At 28.9% G+C, this 12,022-nt stretch overlaps 2 protein-coding genes across 3 annotated transcripts; both read left to right on the forward strand.

Moving 5' to 3' along the window:
- The first annotated feature begins 708 nt into the window (after nucleotides 1-708).
- On the forward strand, nucleotides 709-1,774 carry LOC7478001 (probable calcium-binding protein CML41). Its single transcript, XM_052454327.1, has one exon. The coding sequence runs from the start codon at nucleotides 948-950 to the stop codon at nucleotides 1,512-1,514; it is 567 nt and encodes a 188-aa protein (XP_052310287.1). The 5' UTR covers nucleotides 709-947; the 3' UTR covers nucleotides 1,515-1,774.
- An 8,330-nt stretch (nucleotides 1,775-10,104) lies between these two features.
- LOC7478000 (cold-regulated 413 plasma membrane protein 4) lies at nucleotides 10,105-12,022 on the forward strand. 2 transcript variants are annotated; one of them, XM_024605220.2, is made up of 4 exons: nucleotides 10,105-10,418; nucleotides 11,217-11,324; nucleotides 11,414-11,484; nucleotides 11,627-12,022. In XM_024605220.2, exons 1-4 carry the CDS (start codon nucleotides 10,303-10,305, stop codon nucleotides 11,815-11,817), a joined length of 486 nt encoding a protein of 161 aa, XP_024460988.1. In that variant the 5' UTR covers nucleotides 10,105-10,302; the 3' UTR covers nucleotides 11,818-12,022. The 2 variants fall into 2 exon arrangements, with proteins under 2 accessions (XP_024460988.1, XP_002310778.1); XM_002310742.4 differs by having other exon boundaries at nucleotides 10,108-10,418; nucleotides 11,582-12,022.

Consider the following 12,022-nt stretch of genomic DNA (forward strand, 5'->3'; position numbering starts at 1 on the left):
TCTTACGTGACAAAAGATAAAAATTAAATTATTGATTTCATATTTATATTATTATATATATAAAATATTTTCAAACTTTAATGGCACAAATAAGAAAAAAGAGCTTGACACTAATTCATTTTCTTTAACCACTATTAGAAAATTAACATGAAAACATCAACGAATAACATTTGCTAGCTATTTTTTGATGAAAATAGCACCCACAAATTTTCATCAATAATTTCCAATAGAAATAATGATAGAATTTTTTGTTTTTTTATATTAATTTTTAAGCATTACACACACACACACACACAAAATCTTAAATAGCCTATCCATACTCAAATCTATTAAAACGATTTGTGATGCTAGCTCTTAATCACTCCAACTCGAGTGTATGTAAAATCATGTTTACACTCAATGTAGCATTTGGTGGACACCATCATTACGAAAATTGAGATAGAATTGGAAGAATCAGTGAGATAATAAAAGATAACGTCAAATAATTTTTTTTTCCACCAAACTTAATTGTGATATTTGATCCGAAATATTGGAGGATCTGATGAGATCGAATTTGCTTATCTTTTGGGAGGGATTTCGTTTACTTCGAACAAAAAAGAAAAAGAAAAAGAAAAAGAAGAGAATATGCAAATATACTGAACATGGGGAGGCATGTGTTTGACACTGTATATATGGAGCGTGCAAGTTACAAAAAATATATTGAAGGGCAGTGGTCAATCAATTCTTGGAATCCTTTAGGAAGTTGCCGTGCAATTTCCCATAACGAATGGCATACGTTGCCAGTCATCTTCTCTGCACTGGTGCCATTTCGTTGCAACTTCCACTGTTGAATATTTTTATTTCAAAATAAATACGATGCTTGCTTTCCCCTATCTATTTAAACACTTGCATGCCCGGTTGTTACTTTATAACTTCTTACATATATATATTTCGTTTTCACTTCCCTCATGGAAACTGAAAGAGCTTCAAAATCTTCCAAGTGGTTCTCTAACAAGGGTCTTAGGTTAAGCCTCCATCGTCGTAGATCAAAGTCTAGCTCAACATCAAGTTCCCCTAACTCTCCTATGTCTCCATGTACACCAAAAAAAGATAGCACTAAAGAAGATGAGCTTAGAGAAGTTTTTCGTTGTTTCGATAGTGATGGTGATGGAAGGATCTCAGCCCTAGAACTTAGGGCATACTTTGGATCCATAGGGGAGTACATGTCACATGAAGAGGCACAGTTGGCGATCAATGATCTCGATGCAGACCAGGACAACTTGTTGGACTTCCAGGATTTTTTGAGGCTAATGAAGAGGGAGGCTAATGATAATACTGATGATCTCAAAATGGCCTTTGAAATGTTCGAAATGGAGAAGGGATCGGGATACATAACCCCTAAGGGCTTGCAAAGGATGCTGCGTCGTCTAGGAGATGCGAAGTCGTACGATGAGTGCGTGGCCATGATTCAGGTTTTTGATATTGATGGTAATGGAGTTCTTGATTTTTACGAGTTTAATCAAATGATGGCTTGATTTGGAACTTTGAATTTGTAAATAATATCCAATAAAAAAAAGAGAATTTGCTAGCTTGATTCTCATGATATATATTTGCATCTATGATGATAAAAGAGGAGGACGAAAAAACAGAGAGAATCCTTTCCTTTTGTCCTCGTGTTTGAGAATCCCTTGTTGGCGTGAGTCAAAAGAATAAGAGACCAAACAATCCAACAGTTATGCCTGTGGTGTCAGGTGGAATCAAATTCGGAAATAAAGCATAACTTACGTTTGATTAATACCATTTTTCTTATTATTCGTAGTATTTATATTTTTCTTCTTTTATCATTTTCTTATTCATAATCTCGTTGACAGATCTATATTATGTCTTGGACTATCAAAATATAATAATTAATGGATATTATTATCCCTCGATCGATGAAGCAAATTGGAGTTCGAAAATGAGTTTCCAACTTCATATGTTTTAGTGTGTTCTTGAAGTGATCTTCATCATCAGGGTGGGAGTGCGATAGGAAAGCATTTATGGTGGTTTACAAACAAACACAAAGGGAGGATTTATAATAAAGAAAAACAAATTTATTTCGCTCAATAATTTAGAACATAACAAGGAGTGGAGGACACTTTCCTTTTCAAACTCTCAAACATACTTTCTTATTCTTCTTCTTACTCCCACGGTGATCACTATGTTATATAACATAAGCTATTTACAGATAAACTTGACAATGTAAAATTATTAATTACAAATTAATATGGTAGCCATTGTTGAAACTTTGAATTATTTTCTCACAATTTTTCTCTGTATATATAGAAATTTTCTATTAGTGACTACAGTATGAAATACAATTGAAAATGAAAAAATAAAAAAATAATGTGTCATTATTACATACAAAATTACCGAGAAAATATACTTGTATACCCGTCAATGAATCCATCAATAATATTTAAATTATAACTTGACATACGACCCCCCATGTCCCACCTATTTATCCTGAAGAAAATAGCACACGGCACCCACATATTTTTTATTATAAATCAAGCTCTCATCATCACAAATTCAGCCACCCCAACACTTAGTCTATTAATGCCCCTGTTCTGGTTTATTTTTTTTTGAAGATTCGTCACATCAAGTAAGGAAAATTACCTATTTTTTGTTGTAATTTATTTTTTAAAATGTTGATTTTCTTGGCATTTTTATGTAGTAATGTAGTTTGTTTTTGTGTTTACTTGTTTTATAGCTTCTTCCCGTAAAAATTTGTTATATGAATGTATGATTTGTACATGTTGGAGTTTGTTTGAGATTTAAAAAATATATATTTGTTTGTCATTTGATGAAATTGAGTTTGATTTTGTAACTTATGTGTTTTATAATGAAATAAATAATAGCTTACTTAATGGGCAAGTTTCATATTTTATCAATTTTATTGTTAAGTTGAAAATTTCAGTAAATTTGAAAGAATTTGAATTTTTATAGAGAATTGATAATGATTTAAGGATACTGTTAAAATAGATTGAATAAGTTTGATTAAACCAATGATAGCTAATTAGTTGGGTACCGATAATTTGCTTATTTCACATAATTAATTAATACATGTTATCATCAATATTCTATATAGGTTTCATACAAGTAATGGATGATCGTTCTTGAATGTATCGAGTTTCAGTCGAAGGGGTGTGCACACTACAAGATTTAACAGTTTTACCGACGGAATTTTTCCGTCGGCATAAGACACATATTCCGTTGGTAATTAATTTACCAACGAAATCACCGACAGAAATTCTCCATCGGTGAATCTTTAATAGGTAATTTTTTGTCTGTCGGTAAATTCGTTGGTAATAAAAAAAATATTATTACCGACGGAACAGACGCGTAAAAAAAAATACCCGCTTCATTCCTTCGGTATATCTCTCGAAAAATACCATCGGTAATTCTGTCGGTAATTATTTAAAAACATTTAAAAAAATCCATTTTATAAAATTATAAAATAATTAAATTAACATAAATCAACACTCCATAATATATACTCAAAATGCTTGGATAAAAGAATAAGAAAATCAACTCAAACAAATTTGCAACAAATAAATAAAATGAAAAAATAAATTCAACTAAAAAAATTCATATGAAAAAAATGAAGTTGCAATTGCTAAAAATTTAAAAATCCTATAAATAAATCAACTAAAAATTGATCTCATATGAAAAAAAATCTCACGACAACATTTATACAATTATTAAGAACAAAAACAATTAAAAATAAAATAAAAACAAATATAGTGAAAAAAATCATGAAAAAAAAAGAAAAAAAAATATTACCTTAATGTAGTTGCAAGTGAAGCTAAGGAGAGAGAAAATTTTTCATAAAGCATATTAATTAAAAAAAAACTAAGAGGATAAAAGAAGAAAGAAGAAGAAGACATACCCGAGCATGGAGAAGAAGAGAAGGAGATGAGGATAGAAGAGAAGAGAAAGAAATAAATATTGATGTTTTTTACATATAATAAAGAAGAAAAAGAAGAAATGAGTATGTCTCTTGTGAAATAAGGGATTCAGGTTTTTTATTGAGGCACGTTAGCGACGAAATTACGGACGGATAATTAAATATTAATATTTTTTAATTATTCCGTCAGTAATTCCGTCTGTAATATTTAATTTAAATTTTCAATTTCATAAATAGTTTTCAGAAACGGCCAACAATCACCGATGATTTTTCAATCCGTTGGTGATTCTGTCAGTAATATTTAAATGAAAATTTTAAATTAATTGAATTTTTTCAAAAAAAAACATCAAATAACACAGATGACTTTTCAATTCGTCGGTGATTTTGTCCGTAAAGAACAACAATTAATAGTGCAATTGGAAAGTGAATAGTTCTGGAGCTCTGTGGAAAATACCGATAGAAAATTCCATCGGTGATTCCCTTTGTAATTGACATGATGAACAGTGTTCACAGTTTACCAACGAATTTACCGACGGAATTTATTCTATCGGTAATTTTGTTTGTAAAAATGACACGTCATCGTTTTTTTTTTGCATTGTTTTATTTTTTTTCCCATTGTAATTCCCTCGGTATATACCGAGAGAATATTTCCGTCGGTAAAATCCCTCGGAAATTTACCGACGGAAATATTCCCTCGGTATTTCCGTTTGTATTTATCGATTTTCTGATAGTGGCATGTTGAATTATTGTAATAGGGTTGAGGGTTTTATTAATTATGTACTATGTAATCCAAGAAATATTAGTGGGGGCAGTATTAGATGTCTATGTAAAAAGTGTAAAAATAAAAAATTTCTTGATTCAAATGTTGTAACGGTGCATCTTCTATAAAAAAAATTCATGGAGAAATACTTGTGTTCGTTTGCACACGGAAAACCATATGTTCCTTATGAGACCATGATACAAAGGATGGTTGGATCAACTTTTAGTTCTAACAACATGTATGGAGTTGTAGATGATCATAGTAATTGTTATAAAAGTATAGTTATAGATGCAATAAGAATGAATCGAAGTAATGCAGGTGAATGCTCAATTGTAGATGAAGAACCAAATGCAGACGCATCCAGATTTTTTGATCTTTTAAAAGATTTTGATTAACCATTATAGAATGGGTGCACAAATCACAATATATTATTAAGTATTGCACAAGTGTTTATCATCAATGAATACCGATGAAAAAGCAATGTTATGTTTTATTAGTGAATATCACCGTAATTTATGAATTATATTTTTTATTAATATTTAATAATTTTCTAATAAAAAATAGACTTATCTAATAAAAAATAGATATTTGGTGGATGAGAAGATTTAATTACTTCTCATGTATCCTGACTTCTGCAGTTCAAATTTTGAGAGAGCATTTTTTTTCTTTAATACATCATCCATATGTGAGAATAATTTTTTTACAATTATTAGTGAACAAGATATTATCTCAATTAATATATAAATGTACTTATAAATACTCTTGACTAATAAAAAGAATACGTAAAGAGCATTATAGATCACACTAATTTGCTTTACAAATGATTGGAAAAAAAGTTAAATTAAACAATTGTTTTTTCCTCGGTAATGAATTAAACAATTGCTTTACCACTCTCTGGAGCCCCTGACAACAGACATCGTACCACTGATGACCTTGCTTTCCCAGTGTCCGGAGCCCCTTACAACAGACATCGTACCACTGATGCCCTTGCTTTCCCAGTCTCCGGAGCCCCTGACAACAGGCATCTTTACATTGAAGTGAAGGCAACTGTCCCCAGTGTAGTCAATACGTGAGCTCTGGCGAAGTTTCCAAGCAATTTCCGAGCAATGTATTTTATTCGATCAGTCAAACTGTCGTTGGATGATTCAAATTCACTATATTCATTGTTAAGAAGTTTTTTTTTATTTTTTTTAAAGTATTTTTTATTTTAAAATATATTAGAATAATATTTTTTATTTTTTAAATTTATTTTTGATATTATCACATCAAAATAATATAAAAGTATTAAAAATATATTAATTTAAAGTAAAAACAATTTAATTTTTAAATTTTTTTAAATATACTTCTGAATTACAGTGCTAAACACTATCTAACCATAGTGTTTTTTGCGTTTTGCTTCTCTCGACACAAAAATAAAGTCCGAGAATAGAGGTTATTTTGTTTTTTTATTGCGACATAATATCTTTTAAAAAATAATTGGTGGTACGAATATTTTTTTTCTTAACACTGAAAGTAATAAAATAACTTTATAGACAAAACAGAACAAACTTTTGACTAGGAGCTTTGTCGTTATTTTCTTTTTAAATAAATAGTAAAAGTACTTCAATGCTTTTGGTATTAAATTACTTTAAAATTAAAAAAACAAAGATAAAAAGATAATTAAAAAAATAAGAGCTAAATTAGAAAAAAAAATTAAAATAAAATGATAAAAGAAAAAATTAAAAAAAAAACCAAGAGAATAAATACCATATTTAATATAAAAACAAAATAAAATCAGACAGAAATGGTTGAAAATGAAAAAAAATATAGAAAAAGAATCCAAGACAATGAAAAATCAATCAAAAGAAAGCGAATAATAATTGAATTTTTGCTTCATTATTTTTTTAATTAAAATAACATTATTTTTACTTCTTAACTGGATAAAAAATCAAGTGATTTACCTTAGGGAACATAACTCAATATAATATAAATAATTTAACTCACTATTTTGTTTAGCATACTTGTATATAATTTGAAAAAAAAATTTAAGGAATATACATGAGAAATCGTTTGCAATTTAACCCTGGAGTTAAATTTTTTAAGTCATTGGCATATGGATATATTTGTATTTTCATATTAAATTTTTTCTATAATTGTCAGGTTTGTTAAGGGTTATAACATAATTTACTATTTTATTATTATTGTTTTAGTTGAGAAAGTTGTTGGCGCGTGTTGTGCACATGCCAGTAAATTAGGAGGTGCTATGTATTTTGGATGACACGTGCGGTGTTTCCTGCCGGTAAAAAATATGCCTTTGTCGTGTCACTTTGTTTGCTACCGTGTTCTCTTCCTTTATGGATGGCCATGTCATTTAAAAATGATCGGTTTATCACTGATGATCATTTTTTTTTTCATTTTTCTCTCCTACCCCCCAAAAAAACTAAATATGTCTCTAATTTTTGTTGGTATTTCATAATCCATCCTCTTAGTTTTGCTTTTTGATTTTAGTAATTTTTTTCTTTTTAGAAGTTTTATTTGTTTTCAATTTTGTTCTTCAATTCTAATTTGTGTATATAATAGTTTTTTATTTGGTCTTTCTATTTTTGATTTTGTTTTTGCTCTTTTGTCAAAGTTTTTATAGTTTTTTATTTTATCTTTCAAATCAAATTTATGATTTTTTTCAATAGTAATGATATTTGTTTCGATTTGGTCATTCTTCTTTTAATTTCTTATTTGTTTCTTTTGCTCCAAATTTTTTATGGTTTTTAATTTTGTCCTTCAAATTAAGTTTATGATTTTTTTTATTTCAATAATAATAATAATAATAATAATAATAACAGTAATAGTAATAATGATAATGATATTAACAATATTAATAATAATACTTATAGTGATGATAATGTTAATAATGGTGGTAATAATAATAATAGTAGTAGTAGTGATGCTAATATTAGTGCTAATAATTGTAACAATAATAACAATACTAATAATAATACTATTAACAGTAATAATAATCATAATAATAGTCTATTATAATAATAGTAGTAGTGATTATAAGAGTAATAATAATAAAAACAATGATAATAGCGATAAAAATAAAAATAATGGTAATATTAGTGGTGGTGGTAGTAATAATAATTATTATAATAATAGTATTAACAATAATAAAGATGATAATAATAATGGTAATAATGGTAGTGTTAGTAATCACGATAATAATGATAGTAGTAACAATGATAATGATAGTAGTAACAATAATAATAATAACGATGAGAATAGTAATAGTTATAATAATAATAGTGATGATTCATTATTTGATGTTGGATTTGTTGAGAATTGAGTTTTACCGTTTTTTCATGTATGGTATTTCCGATCTAAAAACCCGGATTACAGGTTTGAAAAGTTTACTTGACGACGTCCTCTTTTAATTTTTGCCCTATTTTTTTTTCAATCTTATTATTTAACATTAGTTTTTTAAAATAAAAAACGTTCATCCAAGTTTTCTCTAAACCTATTAAATAAACCAATTTATATTGAATTAACTCTTATATAGTTTAATTGAGAATCTCGCGCTAGACAAATATTCAAGTTAAGGGATTTAAATATTCATCTTCTTATTCGGGTTTAATAGCCTTGCAAACACATTATTCTGATCTTAATTTGTTTTTTTATGTTTTTAGAAAAATGATATGGTTGCGGCAGAGCGTGAACAAATAAACTAGTATATATACATGTGAAGACAAGATGGATCAACTTTACAAGTTAGGCTTTGTGTTTTTTTTAAAACCTTATTTTTTCTTTTCTAATTTATTATTATGATATAGTTTATGAAAGGTTAGGCTATTTGAGCGTGTTTGATTATCTTTAAATTAACTTCGAAATAATGACATCATGCCTTCTGTGTTAAAAAAAACCCAACATTGAAGCTGAAGCATGGTTCCAATAATATATTTCAATAATAAAAAAAAAGGGTGAAACAAACAATATTTGCCTTCACGACAAGAAATGTTCACAATCAATCCTTTGTTTGGAGCAGCTGCACCAAATTAAGGTAGGCCTTGTTATTTATCAAATACCCAAACCTTTCTATTGCTTTCTTTTCTGTACTACTAGGGAAAACCATGCACCAGCTTTGGTCCTTTGGATGAAGCTTCAATATCAGCCGGATTTGGCTTCAAACTTTTTGCTTCGTTTTTTTTTTTTTTTATATATATATATATATATATATATATATATATATATATATATATATATAATAATAATAATAATCAAGGAATATACCAAAATAATCATTTAGAAGGTGACCAAGGCGAAGAAGAACGAGAAGGTATTTGTTACAGAACCTGAAAATTACTAAAAGCAGAGTAAAGTTGAAAAACAAAAACATAAAAATTTAAAAAACACTTAAATGAGCTTTTGGAAATTCAATTTGTTTTTTTATTAAATATTAATTTTTTAAATATTTTGAATCGTTTTAATATGTTAATTTTAAAAATAATTTTTTTAAATAAAAAAATAACATTTTAATACATTTCATAATTAAAAACATTTTGAAAAGCAACCGCAACTATACTTTTAAATAGGCTAACTAACTGTAAACCATAAAAAATCTAAACACTACTCATATCAATATATATCACTCTAATTCACTTACTGTTTGATATTAAAATAAAAAAAAATCAAATTGATTAACATAAATGAAAAATAATTACTTTGACCTCCCAAATTATATATATTTGTTTTATAAGTAATCCATCTAGATTTGGATCAATCGTTTTATCTATAATAAATTATTTTCCTACAGTTTTAGACATGATTTGTGGTCCGCACATTAGAGAGAGAGATTTTCAAGTCCAGAAGCCTTTGAATTGTTTTTATTTGTTTTGTTTTTTAATTGAATTTTTAATTAATATCCTCTTTCTTTTAAAACTTATTTAGTTTAACTATTTTTTAAATGATAATAAATATTTTAAATTATTTCTATAAATATCCAAGATAAATAATTAAAATATAAAATAAAATGGATAGCTAAGATAAATTATTTGTATTTATATTTATCTTTTACTTTTTACCGAAAAAATTAATTTCTTATTTTAGTTTTTAATTAGAGCTTACAAACTATTTTTTGATTTATCAATTAATATGTTTTTTAATTTATTATATTAAATAAATATATTATTTTATATTTTTCATTTAACAAATTCCATGATATATATATAAAAAACATATCCATAGTGATATACATTTCCTTTATGAAAAGAAAAAAATCAAATGAAATTGAAATAACGATATTCAGGTTCAAGTGTAAGAAAGCCCAAGCCTATAAATCGACCATTACGGCAACAAAGCCCAAAATAACGTTTTCTGCTCACATGGGAATAGAATTTGATAGGAAGTAGGAACCATAAGGCCACATGGACTGCCACGTGGTTTACCATTAGCTCAGTCTACATGGTACAGTCAGTCAGTCTCCTTCCAATTCGTCTCATATTCCTTCCAAGAGAGAGAGAGAGAGAGACAGACAGAGAGGGATTTGTCAAGAAAGAAGAAGGAAGATCATATGATTCTTGAAAGTTGATTTCTTGTCAAAAAGGAAAGAAATCGGGGGAATTTGACTGAAACGGGATTAACAGAGATGGCTTCAAGTTTTAATGTATATAACTCAACATCATTAGCAGTAGCAGAAGCTATAGAATCAAGATCTAGCTGGGCTCGAGCTAGTTTTCAATGGGGTGGAACCATCTTTACTATGTGAGTTTCTTCTCAATTTTTTTAGCCTTTCATACTTTAAAGTCCGTTTTCATCTTTAATTTTCACCATCAATGTTAACTGATTGCTCAAAAGAAGAAAAATCATGTCTTGTTATATACTTTACTTCATCGAATTATCATACTGCACTTTTCCCTGTGTCATATTGGTGGGGTTGTATAGGAATCTATGAGAAGTTAGACTTTTTATGACCTCTACTGCTTGTGAATACTATGGTTTGGGAGTAAATGCTTCATATTATGTGGTGATTCATTTTGTGTAGTTAACCACCGCAAGTTGGATTTATGCTGTTTCTATACCACTTTCTAGTTTAGTAGCTTTGATGATAACACGCAAACCCTTTCTTGGTTGCTCTTCCAATTTGGATAAGTGAGTGCATCAAGTATTTTTGGAGAATTCATTGCTTGTACCTCACTAAAAAGCTGGATTGTTTGCGCTGATAAAAAAGAAAAAAAATACTAGGAGTAGTAGTACTTTTTTGTGGCGGATTATAAAAAACCTCATGGGATTTTTTCTGGTTGATGCTGTTCAAAAGGCTATCGAAGTTCAAACAACTTGTTTCTCATTGATTCTAACAAAGGATGCCATAGCTTGCAAATGCTTCGATCAGGAGGCATAACAACATTACAGTCTTGTCATTTTCACTCTCTCTGAACAGAAACATTCTATTGTTTACATGGTCTACCTGGTTTTTAGTGTTGAAGTCTGAATATTAGTCTATTTATTGTTTTAGCAATTTCTTATTCAAGGAATTGGACTTTTTTTTGCCATTTCCAACAGATTCTTGTTGATCCTGAACCGAGTAGGACGGAAATCATCTGTGCAGACTACCCTTCTTGTATTCTATTTGCTCACAAGTTTCCCAACAGTGTTGTTCAAAGTTGTAAGGTGCTTGCATAGTTTCATAATCATAACTTTGGTTGATTTGCATTTTTTTCTGCCATTGATTCACCAAAAGTACTAATACTTTTATTCAGAGGACAATTTGGTTACTGGATTGCTTTTCTTGCTATTGCGGCAAACCTATTCTTTCCTGAAACCTTTCCAGGTTTGCATTATTCTAGAATATGATAATTATTTTATCCTTCGCATCGACATTTGAAATTTTTGCATCAACAATCGTACTTTTTGCTTACGAACTGCAGTTTCTCGTTTTATCCTATTTGTCATCTCGCCTGACCGGCTGGTAGATGGATTGCGCAATAGCATTGCTGGTGCTATCTTTTGTCTCCTGATTGGAATTTCATCTGTCATAATGGAGATTCGAGAAATTGCAGGAAACAGGATTCTTGAATGTAGTTTTCTCTGCTGGGGTTATTGTCTTGCTATATCCTTCTTGTTCTTCTTCACAATCAAGTATCTATGCTTAGGAACTTGGTAGAAATGACCTCCACCAAGAAAGGACACCCCCTTTCATCTCAAATTATGCACCCGGGGAATTATTTTCTTGACCAGTGCCTTTGCTGACTTGAAACAGCTTAAATCTCATGCCTTAGATTATTCTGTATAAGAGCTGTATGTGTTTTCTATGTTCTGAGAACAGAAGAAGTTAAAATGAGAAGAAAGTGGTTCGTTCACTCTATCAA

This window comes from Populus trichocarpa, chromosome 7 (genome assembly GCF_000002775.5).
Source record: "Populus trichocarpa isolate Nisqually-1 chromosome 7, P.trichocarpa_v4.1, whole genome shotgun sequence".
In the NCBI taxonomy this organism is placed as follows: domain Eukaryota; kingdom Viridiplantae; phylum Streptophyta; class Magnoliopsida; order Malpighiales; family Salicaceae; genus Populus; species Populus trichocarpa.

Bases quoted from the DNA above. Each gene is read 5' to 3' on its own strand.
- LOC7478001 (XM_052454327.1), top strand. From the start codon at position 948: ATGGAAACTGAAAGAGCTTCAAAATCTTCCAAGTGGTTCTCTAACAAG.
- LOC7478000 (XM_002310742.4), top strand. From the start codon at position 10,303: ATGGCTTCAAGTTTTAATGTATATAACTCAACATCATTAGCAGTAGCA. The intron at 10,419-11,216 runs GTGAGTTTCTTC...CATTTCCAACAG, and splicing joins GGTGGAACCATCTTTACTAT to ATTCTTGTTGATCCTGAACC. The intron at 11,485-11,581 runs GTTTGCATTATT...TACGAACTGCAG, and splicing joins CTTTCCTGAAACCTTTCCAG to TTTCTCGTTTTATCCTATTT.